The sequence below is a fragment of the Lutra lutra genome, chromosome 4 (assembly GCF_902655055.1).
Source record: "Lutra lutra chromosome 4, mLutLut1.2, whole genome shotgun sequence".
Lineage (NCBI taxonomy): Eukaryota > Metazoa > Chordata > Mammalia > Carnivora > Mustelidae > Lutra > Lutra lutra.
The window spans coordinates 186,735,862-186,754,863 of NC_062281.1; the positions used below are offsets into that span (position 1 = coordinate 186,735,862).

At 53.1% G+C, this 19,002-nt stretch overlaps 1 protein-coding gene across 3 annotated transcripts; it reads left to right on the forward strand.

Annotated features, from left to right (window-relative positions):
* Window positions 1–292: 292 nt before the first annotated feature.
* Window positions 293–15,698, forward strand: CASP9 (caspase 9). 3 transcript variants are annotated; one of them, XM_047727781.1, is made up of 9 exons: window positions 293–534; window positions 3,084–3,481; window positions 5,797–5,827; window positions 6,740–6,916; window positions 7,350–7,439; window positions 8,637–8,784; window positions 12,120–12,299; window positions 12,924–13,033; window positions 14,606–15,698. In XM_047727781.1, exons 1-9 carry the CDS (start codon window positions 403–405, stop codon window positions 14,693–14,695), a joined length of 1,356 nt encoding a protein of 451 aa, XP_047583737.1. In that variant the 5' UTR covers window positions 293–402; the 3' UTR covers window positions 14,696–15,698. The 3 variants fall into 3 exon arrangements, with proteins under 3 accessions (XP_047583737.1, XP_047583736.1, XP_047583739.1); XM_047727780.1 differs by having other exon boundaries at window positions 3,084–3,477; window positions 5,793–5,827; XM_047727783.1 differs by having other exon boundaries at window positions 3,084–3,333; window positions 5,793–5,827.
* The last annotated feature ends 3,304 nt before the right edge of the window (window positions 15,699–19,002 follow it).

A 19,002-nucleotide genomic window follows, 5' to 3' on the forward strand; every position in this document is an offset into this window, starting at 1 on the left:
GGCGGGACAGACCATGGCTCCAGGTATGGGTGTCCCGCTTACCAGCAGTGTGATTGCCTCCCGAGTTTTTGTAAAAGCGGAGTGGTGGTGCCTTCTGGCTGGGGGTGGGCGGCGCGGACTAGGGGTGCGCTCTGGGGGCGGGGCAGAGACGCAGGGTACGCCTTCGGGGCGGGGCGGCGGCACGGGGGTGTGTCCTGGGGGCGGGGCGCGGAGGCTGGGCCGCTGGGGCGGAGGTGGTGCGGTGGCGGGGCCTGGGGGCGGGACCCACGGGGCCGAGGGAATGAGGGGGCGGGGCTCAACGCGGGGGCCGGTCCGAAGGCGGGTCCTGGGCTGCGGGCGGGGCGCGGCGGCGGAGGCCCGGAAGCGGACCGAGGTCGCCCGGGTTCCCGCCGTCTGGCTGCCATGGACGAGGCGGACCGGCAGGTCCTGCGGCGGTGCCGGGTGCAGCTGGTCAACGAGCTGCAGGTGGCCCCGCTCTGGGACGTTCTTCTGACCCACCAGCTCTTCACGCCCGCCATGATCGAGGACATTCAGGTGCGCCCAGTTTCCCGCTCCGCGCGCAGACTTCACGTCCCAGCTGGGGTCAGGGGGGCCGCGCGGAGAGGGTTGCTGAAACCTCAGGATGACTTTAAGGCCAAGCTCCCACTCTTTCCTTCCGATTTGTGCCCCCAGGACCCATTCCCCTTTGGGGAATCATCCTGTGGGAACCCCCTTTTACCTCGCGGCGTTGAGCCCACTGGTTCGTCCAGCGGAACCGTGCCATCCCAAACGCCTTTTCCAGGGTTGGAGAGAGTGATTCCCCGCCCCGCCCCGCCAGCAGGTCCTGTCGGCTGCAGCAGCACTGTGTTTCTGCCCCGGAAGGAGGCCTGTGTTGTTCCTTTTCGTGGAGGTTCAGGGCACCCAGCTGGAGGGGTGGAGTCACACTGCCTGGGTCCCTGGCTAAGTCACTGATCGTCTTTGAACGTTAGTTTCCTGGACTCTGAACTGGGTTACAACGGTAGTAGCGTGCGAACCAAATGAGCTAATGGATGTGGAACTCTAAGGTCAGGTGCAGAGCCAGGGCCTAGCTGTCTGTGCCCTGCCCACTTTGGCCAGGCTCTCCTGTGCTAAGTTTGTTTCCTAAGGGGTTTTGGAGGTGAGGGGCCTGATGCAGGGAATGGAGAAAATAAATATGCGAGGTTCTCTTTAAAAGCAGGGGGAGTCCAGGAGGTATTTCCTACCAGGAGGTGTGAGTGGCTTTCCGGAGGCCCCTGGCCTGGGGGCTGCTTGCAGACCGGGTGTTGGTTTCCTCCATCATCATCCAGGACCTTGACCTGACCTAGTGAGGAAGTCTTTAATAGGATAAGGGTCATATGCAAAATTATCAGTGAATAATAATTAAAAGAAGTCTTATGGGCATCTGCTCTGTGGCCTGTATTAAAGAGTGGAAATGGTTGAAGACCATCTCTGTGCCTTCAGATACAAATTCAAATGCCCACAGAGGCCCAATGGGTGGGCATTGCGGTGGGCAGCCCCCCAGCTCCAGCTCAGTGTGGTCATTCCAGAATGCTGGCCCTGTGTGGCCAGGTTTTTAAAGAGAAGCTGAAAATCCTGATTTTGATATTAAATTCCCTGATTTTAAATGTTAGCGACAAATTTAGATTTTTATTTTATTTATTTTAAAAAGATTTTATTTATTTGACAGAGAGAGAAATCACAAGTAGGCAGAGAGGCAGACAGAGAGAGAGGGGGGAAGCAGGCTCCCAGCTGAGCAGAGAGCCTGATGCGGGCCTCGATCCCAGGACCCTGAGATCATGACCTGAGCCGAAGGCAGAGGCTTAACCCACTGAGCCACCCAGGCGCCCTAAATTCAGATTTTTAAAAGAACATCACATGAACGACAAGGCCACCATTTTGCCACACCTGGTTTGGCTGAGCCACATGGATCTAGGTCCTCATCCTGGCTTTGTCACATATTAGCAAGTTGCAGTGCCTTTCTGGGACTCAGTTTCCCTCATCCTTAAAGTGGGGATAATTGTAATTTTACCCCTTAAGGTTGTTGAGGGGGACGATGAAATGATGCATTTAACACAGCATCTGTCTTACTGTGAGTGTTCTGTAAATGTTGAGAGAAAGGCCCATAGCTATCTGTTTTGTTAGTGAGGATTATTTTTTCAGTGACATTATCGGTCTGTGCTGTTCAGTATAGTAGCCGTTAGCCACATGTGGCTATTTAAGTGTAAGTCTGAAGTAATTAATACTAAATAGAATAGAAAATTCTGTTCCTCAGTTATTGGACCCCAGTGCTTAAGAGCCATGTTGGTTAATGCCGGCCATCTTGGTCAGCACAGGTGAAGAATATTTCCATCATCATAGAAAGTTCCCTTGGACAGTGCTGCTGTAGGACATTGGAGCCCAGGGTGGGTCTCATTCCTGTGGATCCTGAGGAACTTGGCCAGAGCTGGGTCTGATAAGCTTGAGCAGATGCGGGGCTCGATCCCAGGACCCTGAGATCATGACCTGAGCCGAAGGCAGAGGCTCAACCCACTGAGCCACCAGTGGCTCCTCACAGCTTTCTTGGCGTGCGCACACAAAGGCCTCACCCCGCACCACTGTCTCCCATTCCAGCTTACATTTCTTATTTCTCTGAATTCACTCTTCACTTCCTAATGTTCTCTGGGGTCTCAGCAAAGCTTTACATCCCATGGTGGAGGCCTCCCTGGCTTCCCAAGTCTGAGTTGGATTCCCCTGGACCCTACTAGGCTCACGTGCTTTCCCACCTGACACTTCTCTCTTTGGCGTGTCACCGTTGATTCATGTGTTTGCAACCCCCGCTAGATGTCTGCTTCTTGAGGACTGATACTGTCCACTGCTGTATTTTCAGCACTTAGCACAGTGTTGGGCTCATCAGAGATGCCTCCAAAATACTGAATGAATAGATGAGCAAAGGCTGGCAGGTGGCACACACTCAGTGTAATTGCACGCACAAGTTTTGTACACGTGCCCGATTGTTTAGACTTATGCTAGATGGGAAATGGGGGGGACAAAGTGAGAGTCACAGGACATTGTGTGGATAATAGTGCCATGTCTTTCTTTCCAAACAGCATGCAGGCTCAGGGTCTCGGAGCGATCAGGCCAGGCAGCTCGTCATAGATCTAGAGACCCGAGGGAGTCAGGCCCTTCCTTTGTTCATCTCCTGCTTAGAGGACACAGACCAGAACAAACTGGCTTCAGTCCTGAGAGCGCGTCGACAAGCAGAAAAGCAGAATCCAGAGGTCGTCAGACCCCGGAACCCCATGCCTGTGGTGGTTGGAGCAATGGGCCTCACACCAGAGGATCTCAGAGGGAAGCAAGGCCCATCAAAGGCGACTCCCGGAAAACTCGCTCCAGTGGTGCTGGGGCCTGAGCAGCTCTGGTCAGCCAAGCTCAGGCCAGAGGTTCTCAGACCAGAGATGCCCAGGCCAGTGGACAGTGGCTCTGGACGATTCAGTGATGTATGTGAGTACCAAGAGAGTGGTTGGTGGGTAGTTGGACCTATGAGGTTAGTGACCTTGGATATCCAGATCTCTCCCCAGGTGTGGGAAGTTCTCAGCCATTATTTTTCTAAATAAGCTTATTGCCCCTTTCTCCCTCTCTTCCTTCTTCTGGGACCCCAATACTGCATAGACGTTTCTTTTCAAGATAACCCATAGTTCATGTAGGCTTTCTTCATCTTCTCTGTTCTTTTCTCTTTGTTCTCTGCCGATAATTTCAAAAGACTTGTCTTCTACTTCGCAGATTCTTTCTTCTGCAGGATCGAGTCTGATATTGATGCTCTGTTGCATTTTTAATTTGATTTATGGCATCCTTCAGCTCTAGAATTTCTGTTTGGTTCTTTTTTATGATTTCTATCTCTTTTGTTCATGTGTTATTTTCCTGATGATGTTGAATTGTCTTTGTGTGTACTCTTGTAGCTTAGTGAGCTTCCTTGAGACTGTGATTTTGAATTCTTTGTCAGGCACATTGCAGGTTTCTATTCTCAGGGGTCAGTTTCTGGAAAATTATTGTGCTCCTTTGGTGGTGTCCTATTTCCTTGATTTCTCATGTTTCTTGAAGTCATGTGTTGGCTTTGCACTTGAAGGAGGAGTCATTTGAAGGAGTCCTTGCTGACTGGCTTCTTCAGTGCACCCAATCTTGGATTATTTTGTACCAGCGGTGTTTTGGAACATCTCTGCTTGATTCCCGGACTTACACAAAGGCAGTCTCACTTGTGGATGGTAGTCAAATTGGTGTTCATTGTCGGGGAAGATAGTAGAACACCCTTATTTGTGCCATTTTGATGATGTCCCTCTCTTGCTTTATGGATCGATACTACTAATTTGGGGAATGAGAGAATTCTTCAGTTGTGGATACTTACTAGTTATATTGTCGGGGTGCCACAGTAATTTGGAAATGAGTGATAGATCCAGATTTAAGGCTGTGAACTATAGGATTCTTCAGGCAGGTAAAACCACTTCCAGTTAAAAAAAATGGGACGTGAATGCTTTTCTGGCATGGCTTTAAAACTCTTGAGAGAATAGTTCCCAGTGAGGAGTCCCAGCCCTCTGTGAGCAATGAATGGCACAACTGTGGGATCACGAGAATAGGCTCCAGTACCGCTCACCTTGCATGGCAACTCAGAGATAGCCACCAAGTTCTCTTTGTTTAAGAAGAAAAATTCTACTACCTTACAGGCTGGTGGTCAGTGCTCTTCTTGCTAATCAAAATGAAAACTCATTTGACACTGAAGGAAAAATGATCACCTTTACTCATATATTCATTCTGCAAATACTTGTTGAGGACTTTCTGGGTGCTGGGCTCCATGGGTTCTACAGAAGGAAGTGTCCACTCTCCTAGAGCTTCCCTTATGCCTTTCTGTTTTAGAATTTCATGTGAATGGAATCACGTCATGTATACTCTTCTGACTCCTTTCCTTGGCATAACAACACAGCGTCGTATGTGTCTGTACCTTGTTCCTTTTCAGGCTGTGGAGCATTCCCGTGTATGGCTTTTTTCCTAAATTGTCTATCCATCAACTTGTTGAGGAACATTTGGATTATTTCTAGTTCTGGGCATTAAGACTATCAGGCTTTAGGGGCGCCTGGGTGGCTCAGTTAGTTAAACATCAAACATCTGCTTTCGGCTCAGGTCATGATCCCAGAGTCCTGGGATCGAATCTTGCATTGGGCTCTCTGCTCAGTGGGGAGCCTGCGTCTCCCTCTCCCTCTGCTTGCCTCTCTGCTTACTTGTGATCTCTCTCTCTCTCTGTCAAATAAATAAAATCTTAAAAAAAAAAAAAAGAGTAATGCTTCAGTGGGGTTGCCTGGGTAGCTCCGTCGGTTAAGCATCTTACTTCAGCTTCGGTAATGATCTTGGGGTTCTGGGATCGAGCCCTGTGTTGGGCTCTGCACTCGGCAGGGAGTCTGCTCCTCCCTTTCCCTCTCCCGCTGTTCCTCCTTCCCGCTGTGCACGCGTGCCCTCTTTCTCTCCAATAAATAAATAGAATCTTTAAGGAAAAAAAGGAATGAGGCTTCGGCGATCATCCACAGCCCATTTGTTTTCTGCTCACGCACTCATTTCTCTTGTGTCTGTACCTGGGAATGGAATTGCTGGTCAGAGGGTAGGTGTGTGTTCAACCTCACTGGAGACTTCTGAGCCGTTCTGCAGGGTGGCCATGCTCCTGGTCTCCCACTAGCACTGCCTGATGTTCCCCAAATTCTTGCTCTTTTATACTCAAAGACCCTTGCTCCGCCCCTGTTGGGCCAGCCATTCATGTCTTCTCTCTCTCTCTCCAGGCGCTCAGGAGATTTCCAAGCAAAATGCTGATTTGGTGAGTCTTCTTGTGACCTGGGGCCAGCTGCCTTGGCTTTGGGCTCTTCTGCTCTACACATCCCAGGTCTTTCCCTCTGCAGCTGTCCCGAGAGCCCAGGGAACCGAGCCCAGCTGGCGGGAGGGTCCCAGGCCCTCTACAGCTCCCTGACACTGGCACAGCTCTTCCCAGAGCCGACTGTCCAAGCCTCCCTGCTCTTCCCTTGACTGTGAAGTTGGGGGCTCAGACCTCACGTGAGGCGGCTGTCATAATCGGCTGTGGGACCGAGTCACTCTCACTCATAACACTTGTTGTGTGAGTCCTGCATGCCGGTCCTGGGCTCCATGCCGTGATCTTGGGAGTGGACCCCTTGTGTTTCTAGTCCTCGTGCTAGACTGACAGCCTAGCAGAGGCCACGTACACAAAGAAATAACCTCTGTCTAAATAGTGTTAAACTGTGACAAAAAGGACGGGCTGCTGTGAGGGAGGATTCCTGAGGACCCGGGGAGCCTGGCTGGGAAGTGGTGTCCATCCTGAGGGTAGGCCGGGCCACGGGTCTGTCTGCTGCAGGGGCTACCCACACAGTTCTCGGGGGCTCCCCTGGATGGACAATCTATCCGGTCCTTTTAGGGTGAATGCCTCTGGGTGTTGGATTTCTAAGCTGAGGGCCGTTGTGGGAACTGGTCTTCTCTCCCAGGTTCGCTCTCTATGTGCCCTCCTGCACACGCTCACGCCCGTCTGGGTTGCAGTCTGTGTGCTTTTGCCCCAGAATGCCCGGTGTAGATGCCGCTGCCCTGTCAGAGGGCAGGCAGACCCCTCTTCTCTCCCCTCTCTCCAGACTGCCAGCTGCACGCATGAAAGCCAGGGGCTCGCCTTCTCTCCTGAGGGGGGTCAGCGAGCGCCCTGCTGACACTAGTCCCTGTGCTTGGGCAGGCCTACGCCCTGAACGCAGACCCCTGTGGCCACTGCCTGATCATCAACAACGTGAACTTCTGCCTCGATTCGAGGCTCACGGCCCGCACCGGCTCCAACATCGACTGTGAGAAGCTGCGTCAACGCTTCCACTTGCTGCATTTCATGGTGGAGGTGAAGTGCGACCTGACGGCCAAGGTAGGGTCGCGGTCCATGGGGAGTGGTGGGGGCGGGGTGGGGCAGGGTCCCACGACCTACCCGACGAAGCCCAGCGAGATGAGCCCTGAAGACTGGAGCACCAGCAGAGGCAGTGTGGCTCCGGGGGGTCCCAGGTCGGGTCACAGCCTCCGGGCAACCTGGTTGAAGACGGGTCCTCCCCTCTGTCTCCTGGACTTTAGCTTCCTCATCCAGATAGCAGGAAGGGGATCCCCTCCTCGGGTCACTGTGAGGAGTGAATGAGCCATGCCCGAGCCCAGCACCTTGTCGCCAGGAACGGTGGCTCTTGTGACTGTCAGGGCGGTCCTTACGGCAGTGTTGGCCGCGGGAGCAGGGGAAGTGCTCTGCCCAGGTGGACCTGGTGTGGGGACCCGATCCGTCCGTGCTCTGCCTTATCTGCCACCTTCTCTCGTAGCAAATGGTCCAGGCTTTGGTGGAGCTGGCGCGGCGGGACCACAGCGCCCTGGACTGCTGTGTGGTGGTCATCCTCTCCCACGGCTGTCAGGTAGAGGAGCTGGCTCCTTGGGCAGCGGCCCCCAAGCTGAGAGGGAGGCTGAGCTGAGAGGCCATGACAGAGCCCCGGTCTTTCCTGGGTCCTGGCTTTGTGGGAAGAGCCATGGGGCCCTGTCTTTCCCCTGTTGGCTTCCTGGGAGCCATCTGGCCCTCTGAGGAGTTGGAATCTCCTTTGGGAGGGCGCCGTGTTCCTGGGAGAAGCCATCAGGGAGAGAGAGGGAAGGAGGTTCAGCTCACCAGAGCTCCCACCCTGGATTTCGTTCAGAGCCGGGTATAGCACACAGGAGCTCCCAGCTCCTCCCTCTGTCCTGCTCGCCGTGGTCCCAGGTCCTTTGCTGGGTGTCAGGACACTGGGATCCACTCTGGGCTTGGCCATTAATGTGCTGGGTCATTGTGGCCCAGCCCCTCTCCGTGCCTGGGCCTCAGGTCCCTCACTCATCTTTCCATGTGAGGGTTGGACAGATCAGAAAGGAGGCCTGTAGTCCTGCAGGGGGTTGCATAGTGTTTTCAAAATTGGGAACTTTGTCATAGAAATCAGGGTTTTCCAGCCTCTCTTGGAAAACCACGGTGGTCTGGCCTTACTAGGCCACATCCTCACAGAGCGAAACTCCAGCCTGTAGCTGGGCAGGGACTGCCCCCTTTTCATTTGTGGTGTGACCCCCAGACCAACAGCGCGGTCTTCACCAGGAACTCACGAGAAATCAGACTCTCAGGCCTTGCCCCAGATCTCTTCATGGAGAGCCTGTACTTTGACAGGGCCCCACATGCAGAAAGTCTGAGAAGAACAGAACAGTGGTTCTCAATGCTTAGCTGCATCAGAGGCTCCTGAAAGACCATGTTGCTGGTCCCCACCACCAACGTTTTGAGTTTGGTCCAGGGGAGCCCAGGACTCAGGAAGCCTTATGGGTTCCCGGGTGATGCTGATGCCGCTGGTCCAGGGACCACAGTTTGAGAACCACCGATCTAGAAGAAGCGGGCTGCACTCTCCAGTTTGGCGGTTTTAGGCACGTGAGTCTGAGACCTCCAGAATGTAGACTGGCTGGACCCATCCAGAACCAACCTCTGTCTGAGTTAGGCTTGTGCCCCTGGCTGGGACCTTCTAAACGCTTGGCCCCACAAAGCCACTGGAGGTGTGTTGGATTCTTACCCCGGCTTTTTGGTTTTGTAACCAGGATTCTTGGTCTCCTAGGCCAGCCACCGCCAGTTCCCAGGGGCTGTTTATGGCACGGACGGATGTCCTGTGGCCATCGAGAGAATTGTGAACATCTTCAATGGAGCCGGCTGCCCCAGCTTGGGAGGGAAGCCCAAGCTCTTCTTCATCCAGGCCTGCGGTGGGGGTAAGCAGGTCCTCAGTCTCCCCGCCGATGACTCCAGTGGGAGGAGCCGCCTCCGCCTCCTCTCCAGCCCCTCCTGATGCCCAAGGGGTCTATCCGGGCGGTCAGAGGGTCCCAGACATGGCCCCTTTGCCCGAACGGCTGCACCTGCCTTTGTCTCGAGTAGGCCTCAGCTTTGTCTGGCCTGTGGAGGTTAGAGCCTCTGGGGCTCCTTCAGCGCTGGCAGCTTCAATTCCAGAGACTTGGCAATGACAAAGCAGGGGAGAGAAAAAAAACCTCTTTCATTTTCCTTATCATTCCTTCAACCTGCCTCAACTAGACCCTCTTTCTACTGTCCCAGAGAAAGGGAGGCCAGAGCCAAATTACTAGAATTCCCAAGGGCCCAGGTATTGGAGATTCATGATATTATGTGTATATATATATATATACACATAAACATATATACACATATATATGAACATATGTAAATATATATATATATATATATATATATATATATATATTTTTTTTTTAGAAAGAGAGCACATGAGCAGGGGGTGGGGAGGGGCAGAGGGAGAGGGAGACAAGCAAACTCCCTGCTGAATGGGGAGCTGGACGTGGGGCTCTATCCTAGGGCCCTGAGAGCACAACCTGAGCCGAAACCTAGAGATGGACGCTTGCTTAGCTCTCTGAGCCCCCGGGCGCCCCAGCAGCATATTCTTCTGAATGTCTTCATCTGTCCCATATTGTTCCACGTTGGTGGGGTCAGGTGATGGGGCATGGGTTGTCTAGGAGAGCAGGCTCTGGTCACATGACATCTGGTAAGTGTTTACTGAGTAAAAATTACTGTGAGCTGTGATACCCGGCTGTGCGTTAGGTGCTGGGGATACAGGGTAGACAGGGTCTCTGCCCCCTGGAATTTATAATTTGACTGGAATTGCATCAGGTCACGGTCGTGACCCATGCTCGTAACTTGACCATGAGTGACTGGGAACGCCAGGTTCCGTCTTGGTGGTTCCTTGCTTCCTACACAAACATGGGCTGGTTTATCTCTAGAAGCCTTGGCAACTGGGGATAAGAACAGAACCTCCTAGCGTCGCTATGAAATATCTTGCATATTACAGCACTTAACACGGTGCCTGGTTCATTCTTTTTTTTTTTTTTTTTTTAATTTTTTTTATAGATTTTATTTATTTATTTGACAGAGAGATCACAAGCAGGCAGAGAGGCAGGCAGAGAGAGAGGAGGAAGCAGGCTCCCTGCTGAGCAGAGAGCCCGATGCGGGGGCTTGATCCCAGGACTCCGAGATCATGACCTGAGCCGAAGGCAGCGGCTTAACCCACTGAGCCACCCAGGCGCCCCCCTGGTTCATTCTTGTAGCTGCAGACCTGGACTCTCCCCGTCCCCCTGGCCCCAGAGGACCCTGTGTCGCCTAGGAGCCCCCTGCCCCCTATCCCCAGCACAGTTACCTCAGAGTTATGGTAAGAGGAAGGTGGAAAGGCTGCTGCTCTTGGGGTTGTAGAAATCCGCTCCCACTCATCGTTTTTATTACGATCCCAAAGGTAGTCAGCCGATGTTCTTGCTCTGAAGCAAATGGTTCTTCCTTCTTGTCCGAAGAGAGGGAAAGGTGAGGTGGGCAAGGGAACCATGGACAAGGCTGAGCTGGGACACAGCTTGCTGGGAAGGTCACAGGTAGCTGGTCTCCAGGCTCGTTGCGTCCTCATTGTCCCCTCTCAGCAGCAGGGTCACTCTCCGGACTCCTTAGCCGGCCCGCGAGGTCTGCAGCCTCTGTTCTGCCCTCACAGCACTTTGTCCTTGTACTGAGATGGCCTCGCCCCCTGGTCAGCTCTCCTGGGGGCAGGACCAGGCCTGTCTGCCCCTCAGCCGGGTCCCCCCAGCCTGGCACAAAGCCCACACAGCATGGTTGCATCTTCTGTGGATCCTGATTATTTGATTTTGAAATAGCAAAATTTTGAGCAAAATTTTAAATAATATCGATTCCCTTCACTAAAAACAAAACCCCCCAAAAACAAAAGAAAACCCAACTCCGTGGAAACAGCAAGGTTTCAGAGCTGGAATGCGTGATTGCGAGGCTGCCTTTGGAACTGCGGTCCCTCTCTGCCCAGGTGGCCGTGGACCTTGTGTGCAACGCGGTGGCCACATGGGGGCGGTAGGGAGACCGAGAACAGAAAAGCTGACCCGCCCACAATCTGGGGACACAATCGGGAGTCTCCTTGTTTACAGGCATTTGAACATCTGCCCTGGATTTTGGTGAATCTTGGGTTGCTTTTGCAAAATTCACTGTTGTTACAATTTCAAAGAGTTTTAAAATCCTTTGACAAGTCCCGCGCCCCTTCGGCGCATGCCCCAAGGCAGAGACACGCGCCTCGAAGTTGGTGGCGCTGGTGTGGCCTGTCAGGAGGGGGTAGTGTGATACAGCCTGATCTGGCCCCATGCACTTGGCTGGAGCCAAGCGGCCTCTGCAGGGCCGAGCTGTTCATTTTGGGGCCGCCCCTCTTCAGACTTCCAGGGCTCATGCTGAGAAGGCAGAAGGGAGCAGTGTGCTGCGGGTTGTGGATTTTCCGTGCGGAGGGTTTAGCTCCTCCTCCCACTGTGTGTCTTTCTTTTTTTTTTTTTTTTAAGATTTTATTTATTTATTTGACAGAGATCACAAGTAGGCAGAAAGGCAGGCCAAGAGTGGGAGGGGGAAGCAGGCTCCCTGCTGAGCAGAGAGCCCCATGTGGGGCTCGCACCCAGGACCCTGAGATGACCTGAGCCAAAGGCAGAGGCTTTAACCCACTGAGCCACCCAGGTGCCCGCTGTGTGTTTATTCTTACGGGGGAAGTGAGTGAATAATGCGGTTGCTGTGCAAGGTTTTGTTGGAATACCGTTTTCAGTTCTCTTGGGTGTAACTCTTGTAACTTGTTTTTAAAGCTTTTTAAAAAAGTTTCTGCATCCCCCCCCCATTTTTCCTAATGAATGTGTACAACTTTTGTCATAGTAAAAAGTAAAGGTTGGGGGACACCCGGGTGGCTCAGTCAGTTAAGATCTGACTCTTGATTTTGGCTCAGGTCATGATCTTAGGGTCATGAGATCGAGCCCTGCATAGGGCTCCACACTCAGTGAGGAGTCTGCTTGAGATTCCCTCCCATTCCCTCTACCCCTCCCCAAATTAAAAGAAAGGCAAAGCTTCTGTTTTTGTTTCTTGCTGAGGTTTGCTCAGCCCTGGAACCCTGGTTCCAGAGGGGATCCGGTGGTCTCAGGCTGGGGCAGGCCGGATGTCACCAGGAAGCGAGGAGCAGGAGCTTTGGCCTGTGGATGTCAGTGATGAGTGGTGTGTCTGTCTTTGGTTCCTGCAGAGCGGAAAGATCATGGGTTTGAGGTGGCCTCTGCTTCCCCCGAAGACAGGACCCTAGGCACTGACCCCGAGTCAGACGCTGTCCCATTCCAGGAAGGCCCAGGCCCCTTTGACCAGCTGGATGCCGTGTCTAGTTTGCCCACACCCAGTGACATCTTTGTGTCTTACTCCACCTTCCCAGGTAAGTGCATCAGGAGAGTACCTCCTCCCAGCTGGTGGGTCCCCTGCTTTGCCCTCGAAGTAGCTGTGCTGTGAAGGAAAGACATGGGTGTGAGTCTTGGCTCTCCCTCTTGCTGAGAGACCCTAAGAAAGTTCCTTGGCCTCTCTGAGCCTCAGCTCAGCGCAGGCAAGGCGCTGAGGAGGCAGAATTTAAGGGGGGACCTGCTCTTGGATTTGTAGGCCTCACTTGCCTCTCTCTTGTCTTGGTCCTGTCTTGGTCTTCTCATCTTTAAAATGGGAATAGCAGTTGCACTTCAATGGGCGTCCTGGGGATTCTCGAGGTGGGTAGTGCCTCGCTAAGAATGGTGACTGGGATGTAGCAGGTGTGAACACATTAGTCTCCTTCCTTTCTCAGCCCTTGGGTGAGTCATGTGACTTCTCAGAGCCTTGTTCTCCTTGCCAGGAAAGCAGGAATCACGACCAGAGTCCCAAGGTGGCAGTGAGGGTGAGGTTAGGTCCTGACCCGGACCGCAGGCAGAGATGTGGGCCGCTCCTGCGGGCCGTGTGAATGGGCCCAAGCCCAGAGGCCGCACATGGTGGGGGGGGTAGGGCTCCCCAGTAAAGCTCAGCCTGTCTGCTTCTGCAGGCTTTGTTTCCTGGAGGGATACCAAGAGCGGCTCCTGGTACGTGGAGACGTTGGATGGTGTTTTTGAGCAGTGGGCTCACTCTGAAGATTTGCAGACCCTCCTGCTCAGGGTGAGTGTGGCCTCCCTCTGGGGGAGGAGAGGGAAGGTGGCTGGGAGGCGTGTGAGTCGTCCTCGGGGCAGGCGGGAGGGTCCAGCAGGGCCCCGGGCCCACACCAGAGGGTCCTCGTGCACCTTGGCTTGCCGGGAGAGTTGGTGCTTCTGCTTCTTTTGAATTGCAAGGTGTTACTGTTATGGTGACATTCGCCCGTTCAGAGGGCTGCCTTCCTGGCTCCTCAGAGGTCCCAGGCTGACGCTGGGATCCCCGATGGCAGGGCCAGTCCTCAGGGCAGGGCAGGATGGCGCAGCGGCCAGAGCATGGCATTCCTGAAGGCGGTCATGGGGCCTGCACCCTTCGCCCCACCATGTACTCTTTCAGGCTTGACGCTCAAGAATTATGATTTCCTCAATATATGCCCTTCTCAGGGCAGGGGGCCTGGTGAGAGAGCAGAAGCATGGCCTGATGGGTCTCCAGCCTCCCTCCGTGGAATCCTGCTCAGAACAGCTGCCTCCTCCACGGGTCTCAGAGCTCACGTGGGCCTCTCCCACTTGCTCAGCTGTTTTGTGTCATGAGAAGGTTCTAGAAGGGCTGGGGTCATGCCTTCCTCCTGGGGAGGCTGTGGCTCTATGCTTTGCAGAGCAGAGCCAAGGACAAAGGAAAAGCAAGTGAAGGACTTGAGGGGGCCCCATGTGCCGTGGCTCTGGGCCGGTGACCTCAGAGGCAGTGGGGGGCCGTGCGGGGTCAGGCTGGAGTCCCTCGGGGCCTGATCCCTTCTCTCAACTCGTCCTTAAGCGAACCCCTCGATCTGATTGGAACTATGTGAATCTTTGAAGTTTGAAATTTTGAATTTTGAGTTTTCTAAACTTACAGTGGAGATATTTTTCTTTAAACACCTTCCCTCCCAACTTGAGGAGACTGCAGGTTTTTTAAGTAGTTCTTAAGCTTTTATGTATGGACGTATGTATTTATTGAAGTGTCGTTGACACATGTAGCGATGTTCTGTGAGTTTTCAGGCGTACAACATAGGAGCTGGCCATTCTGTATGTCATGCTGTGTGTACCATGATAAGTGTAGTCGCCCTCTGTCATCATACAAAGTTATTACAATATTATCGACATATTCTCTATGCCGTACTTTTCATGCCCAGAAGTTTCTACCTCTTAATCCCCTTCGCCTATTTTGCCCATCCCCCTACTGCCCGGTCCTGGAGCATCATTTACAACAGCCAAGATATGGAAGCAGCCCAAGCGTCCATCCACAGATGGGTGGATAAAGAAGACGAGGTATAGATACACAACGGAATATTACTCAGCCGTAAAAAAGGACGCGCGCTCTCCGTTTGGGACAGCATGGATGGAGCTAGAGGGTATTAGGCCCCCAACGTGACATAAGTTAGAGAAAGACAAACAGTATAGTTTCACTCGTGTATAGAATCTAAAAGATAAAACCAACAGACAGAAACAGACTAGACACAGAGTACAAGCTGGCACGGAGACGGGGCTGGGTCAGTGGCCATTCCCACCCATGGGCCATGTTACTTCCATCGAGAGCGCTCACAGACCTCCCGTGCTCATGTTTTCACAGGTCGCTAATGCTGTTTCGCAGAAAGGGTTTTACAAACAGATTCCCGGTTGTTTCAATTTCCTCCGGAAAAAACTCTTTTTTAAAGTGTGATGAGGGCCAGGGCCCCTCCCCTGCTCACCTTGCTTTACCGTTCACCCCAAAACCTTCCTGCCCACAGAGGAAGTGGCCTGGGCCCACGGCAGCCGAGGCCGCATCTATCCTACAGCCACGGCTGTCATTCTTTAAAGGGGTTTGTGGCCTGTTGTGGGTCTACTCTTTCCTCACTGGTGGCCGACAGGCTCTTAGCAGCTTCCATGTTGGAGACAAATGACGGGAGACAGAGGAAGAGGAGCGGAAGATGGCCAAGGACACCACAGGGCTCTTCCCAGCGGCCCTTTCTCCAACCAGTGGCTGGGGCCTGTCACTCCACTGTCGTCACTAGAGGACAGCTTCTCAGCCTCAGTACTATTGACATTTGGGGCCAGATAATCCTCTGTTGTGGGGCCATCCTGGGTGCTGGAGGGAGTTTAGTGGTGTCCCTGGTCTCTGCCCACAGACGCCGGTACGCCTCTCCCTGAGTAGCGACAACCAAAAATGTCTTCAGACATTGCCAGGTGTCCCCTGGTGGGACCCCGCTTGAGAACCACTGATCTGTAGGAAATTTTGGCTACAAACAAACCAGCATCTCTTAGATCAGCAAGTTTGGGGCTACTGGAGTCTGGACAGCTGGAGTCTGTGAATCCTAAATGAAATTCTAAGTTACCAATTTTTCTTATGTTCCAGTATTCTTAAAAAAAAATTTTAGGTGAATATGGACAGCTTTTTTTTTTTTTTTGGCCTATTTCCCCCCTCATTTTGTTCCAACTGTTTGTTTTTCCTTATAAAGGAGTTTTTTGCCTTTTTATTTCTATTTTTTTTAAAGATTTATTTGAGTGAGAGAGAGAGAGAGGGGAAGAGCAGACGGAGAGAAAGTCCCCAACAGACTCCATCCTGAGTGCAGAGCCCAACTCCAGGCTCAATCCTATGACCCTGAGATCACGAGCCGAAACCAGGAGTCAGATTCTCAACTGACTGTGCCACCCAGGTGCCCCAGATTTTGGCTTTTTTTAAAAAACGTCTCCCGGGGCGCCTGGGTGGCTCAGTGGATTAAGCTTCCACCTTCGGCTCAGGTCATGATCTCAGGGTCCTGGGATCGAGCCCCGCATCGGGCTCTCTGCTCAGCAGGGAGCCTGCTCCCCACCCCCCACACCACCTGCCTGTCTGCCTACTTGTGATCTCTCTGTCATATAAATAAATAAATAAAATCTTTAAAAAAAAAGTCTCCCCATCTCTTACTTTATTTGAACCCCACCCCATCTCAGGAAGGTGACTGGGCTGGGAGCTGTGTCCTCAGGGCAGTGAGGTCACAGGTAAGGCACCATCCCTGAGGTCTTGCCAGCTCTCCAGACCGTGGCCAGTTTGTAGCTCTCAGGGCATGGGTGTGAGTCTTGTTTGCTGAAACTCACCAAGATAGGGATTCATGTAGTTGTCACCTCATTATTATTTAGCTCCTTGACCCTTCCAAGTCTGCACTAGTCGCCGGGACTTGTGGTAGTTCATTATTTGCAGTCACCTGCGGGCCACATCCAAGCAGATAACCCGGTTGACCCAGCAGAGCAGAGCGGGGCTTGGCAGTTTCTGGCTTTCTCCCTCCTGAAATTCAGGCGAATCAGGTGGCCCTCTCCTGGGGATCCCTGGTGACCTTCAGGAGAACGGGATGTTACCACAGCTCTTCACAGACCTGGGGGGTTTCTTAGCCCAAGTTGCTGTTTGGGGCTCAGGGCCATGGGCCTATGAACACCCAAACACCAGGAGCCGAATGTGTGCATGGGCAGGTGTTTCGATTTCATTTGTTTCTCAGGGGGATCGGGAGCCCCGAAAGGGTTAAACCAGCGGTGACATATTTGCAAGGCACTGTGCTGCGTTGCTTTCAGAGGCCGGTTAGCGGTGTCCGGTTAGCGGTGTCCGTGGAACCCTTCACCAGGCCAGCCCTGCCTCAGTGTTGCTGCTGGAGCTCCACAGCGCAGGGACTCGGCTCTCGTGCGAGAGTGTGTGTCCGGTGGGTTCATGGCAGCCACGGGAGAGGGGACGATAGGGGACAGATGACAACGCCACTCGTTATGGTCATAATAAAGAATATTACTAAGCTGTCCCAAAGGATGACGTGGAGGGATGGACTGAGAAGTGAAATGTGATACCGTGTTCAGGGACGGCGTGAAGAGCGAGATGCTATTTTTGGCTGGAAGATATTCTGTATGAACGTACACAGGTATATGATACAGGCATGTACATAAAGTCCGGAAGACCATCCACCATGCTCTTAACAGTGATTATCTCTGGAAGATGGGATCGGAGACGTAAAATGAGGGGGACTTTCCTCTTTTACTGGGTACACTCCTGTATTCTAATATTCTGACAAAGACTGTGTATTACCTTCTCAAATAAAAATAAACATTCAGCTGGTGGCTGCTGAGAATGCGAGTGTTGCTGTCATTCCACAAACATCTGTTGAAAGGATGAATGCCCTTGGCCACCTGTCCCCTGTCCCCACCCTGCTCGTGCGTGGCAGGTGCTCCCGGCTGCACATGGCACGCCCCAGGCTGGGAGAACGACAAGGTTTCAGCGAGGCCTCTGCAGCTGCTGGGGCCGCCTCCACCAGAAGACAGCTGCCTGCTCGAATGTGCCAGTCCTGGAGCCCATTACTGGACACGTGTACCTGCTCCCGCTGCTGTCCCGAGAGCTTCGGGGGGCCTCTGCCCAGCCTCCCCAAGCTTGCCTTCCCCGTTGATCTCCTCTGACATCTGGCTATGCTTTCGGCTGTGGCCTGCTCTGTGGTGCCTCTGTCTGGCTCAGGACAGCTGATGCTGGGATAAAAAAGGACAGTTGCCCCCCAGCCCCTTCTTTGGGTCCCCAAGGTGCTGCCAGGATCAGCTGTTTGGTGGTGACTCACGCAGCAGCTGTGCTGGAAAGGGCCCCCGGGTTTGGCTGGGGAAGCATCCCTAAGCTCACCTTCCCGCCAGGCGGTCTTGGGCTGGGCTCCTTTGAAATCCTGGTGGAAGCCTGCAGTCCAGGGCTTGGATTTTGCTTTGCCCCAAGGGAATCACGGCTCCAGCACCCCTAATCCCCCCACCCCCCCACCCCCCGAACTGAGCAAACACAAACACAAACACACACAAAAAATTTAACAGCCACACCCTTCTTTTTTTTTTACGTTTTTCTCCAGCAATCTTCTCTGGAATCTCCGGTGCCCGTGACCCCTTGATGGCAAAGGGTCACCAGCAGACAGACAAATGGACAGAGAGCCTGTGTGCGGTGATGAGTCCCAGAGAGGGCACCTGCTCCTTTGACAGTGCGGTGTCCCTCCTGCGACCACGTGCTCATGGCTGTGGTTTCACACTGGATTTTTTTTTTTTTAAGATTTTATTTATTTGACAGACAGAGATCACAAGTAGGCAGAGAGGCAGGCAGAGAGAGGTGGAAGCAGGCTCCTCGCTGAGCAGAGAGCCCGACGCGGGGCTCGATCACAGAACCCTGGGATCACGACCCAAGCCGAAGGCAGAGGCCTTAACCCACTGAGCCACCCAGGCGCCCCTCACACTGGATTTTAAAACAAGAGTATCAGTTTGATTCAGTTGAACAGTTCTCTGCAAAATAAACTTAAAAGGCTGAAATCACGTGCCAGCTTTCCCTCGCTTCATGTTCTAGGCTTCTGTAAAATTGTAGAGGGGGTCCCGGTCTGGTTCAAGTCCATTTTACAGAAGAGCAAACTGAGGCAGTAGACGTGCCAGGAGGTAGGTGGAAAAAAATGGCCCTGATCAGCGTGGAGCCCTCCTGGTCCCTCCCAGGAGCCATCACCAGACCCCATGCCCGCTCTTCCTCCCCGGGCCCCCCCAGGCACCCCTCCCAGGCCGGCCTTTCCCGTGAGGTCTCCCTGCTCTGGCTGCTTCCATCTGCTGCTGATTATATCTGTGGCTGCTCCCCAGATTGGTGCCAGGTTTTGCGGTTTTATTTTTTTTAATAATTTTTATGGTTTTCTTTACACACAAATGTGTGTCCGTTGTTTACAAAAATAGAAACAGCTGGCGTGGAGCTTACAGGAGACCACTCTTTGGGGACACATTCATAATAGCAGTGGGACCAACTCAGTCCTGGTTTGCCTGGTCTCTCCCCGTCTAAAATGGAAAGTCCTGCATCCTGGGAAACCTCTCAGCCCAGGGCAAACTGCAGAGTAGCTGGCGGACCCTGTAAAGGGAGTAATTTCTAGGGTGCCTGGGTGGCTCAGTGGCTTAAGCCTCTGCCTTTGGCTCAGGTCATGATCCCAGGGTCCTGGGATCGAGTGCCGCATTGGGTTCTCTGCTCGGCAGGGAGCCTGCTTCCTC

Coding starts and splice junctions, on each gene's coding strand:
- CASP9 (XM_047727781.1), top strand. CDS start 403: ATGGACGAGGCGGACCGGCAGGTCCTGCGGCGGTGCCGGGTGCAGCTG. Junction 12,300..12,923: donor GTCTTACTCCACCTTCCCAG/GTAAGTGCATCA, acceptor CTGCTTCTGCAG/GCTTTGTTTCCTGGAGGGAT. Junction 13,034..14,605: donor TGCAGACCCTCCTGCTCAGG/GTGAGTGTGGCC, acceptor ATGTTTTCACAG/GTCGCTAATGCTGTTTCGCA.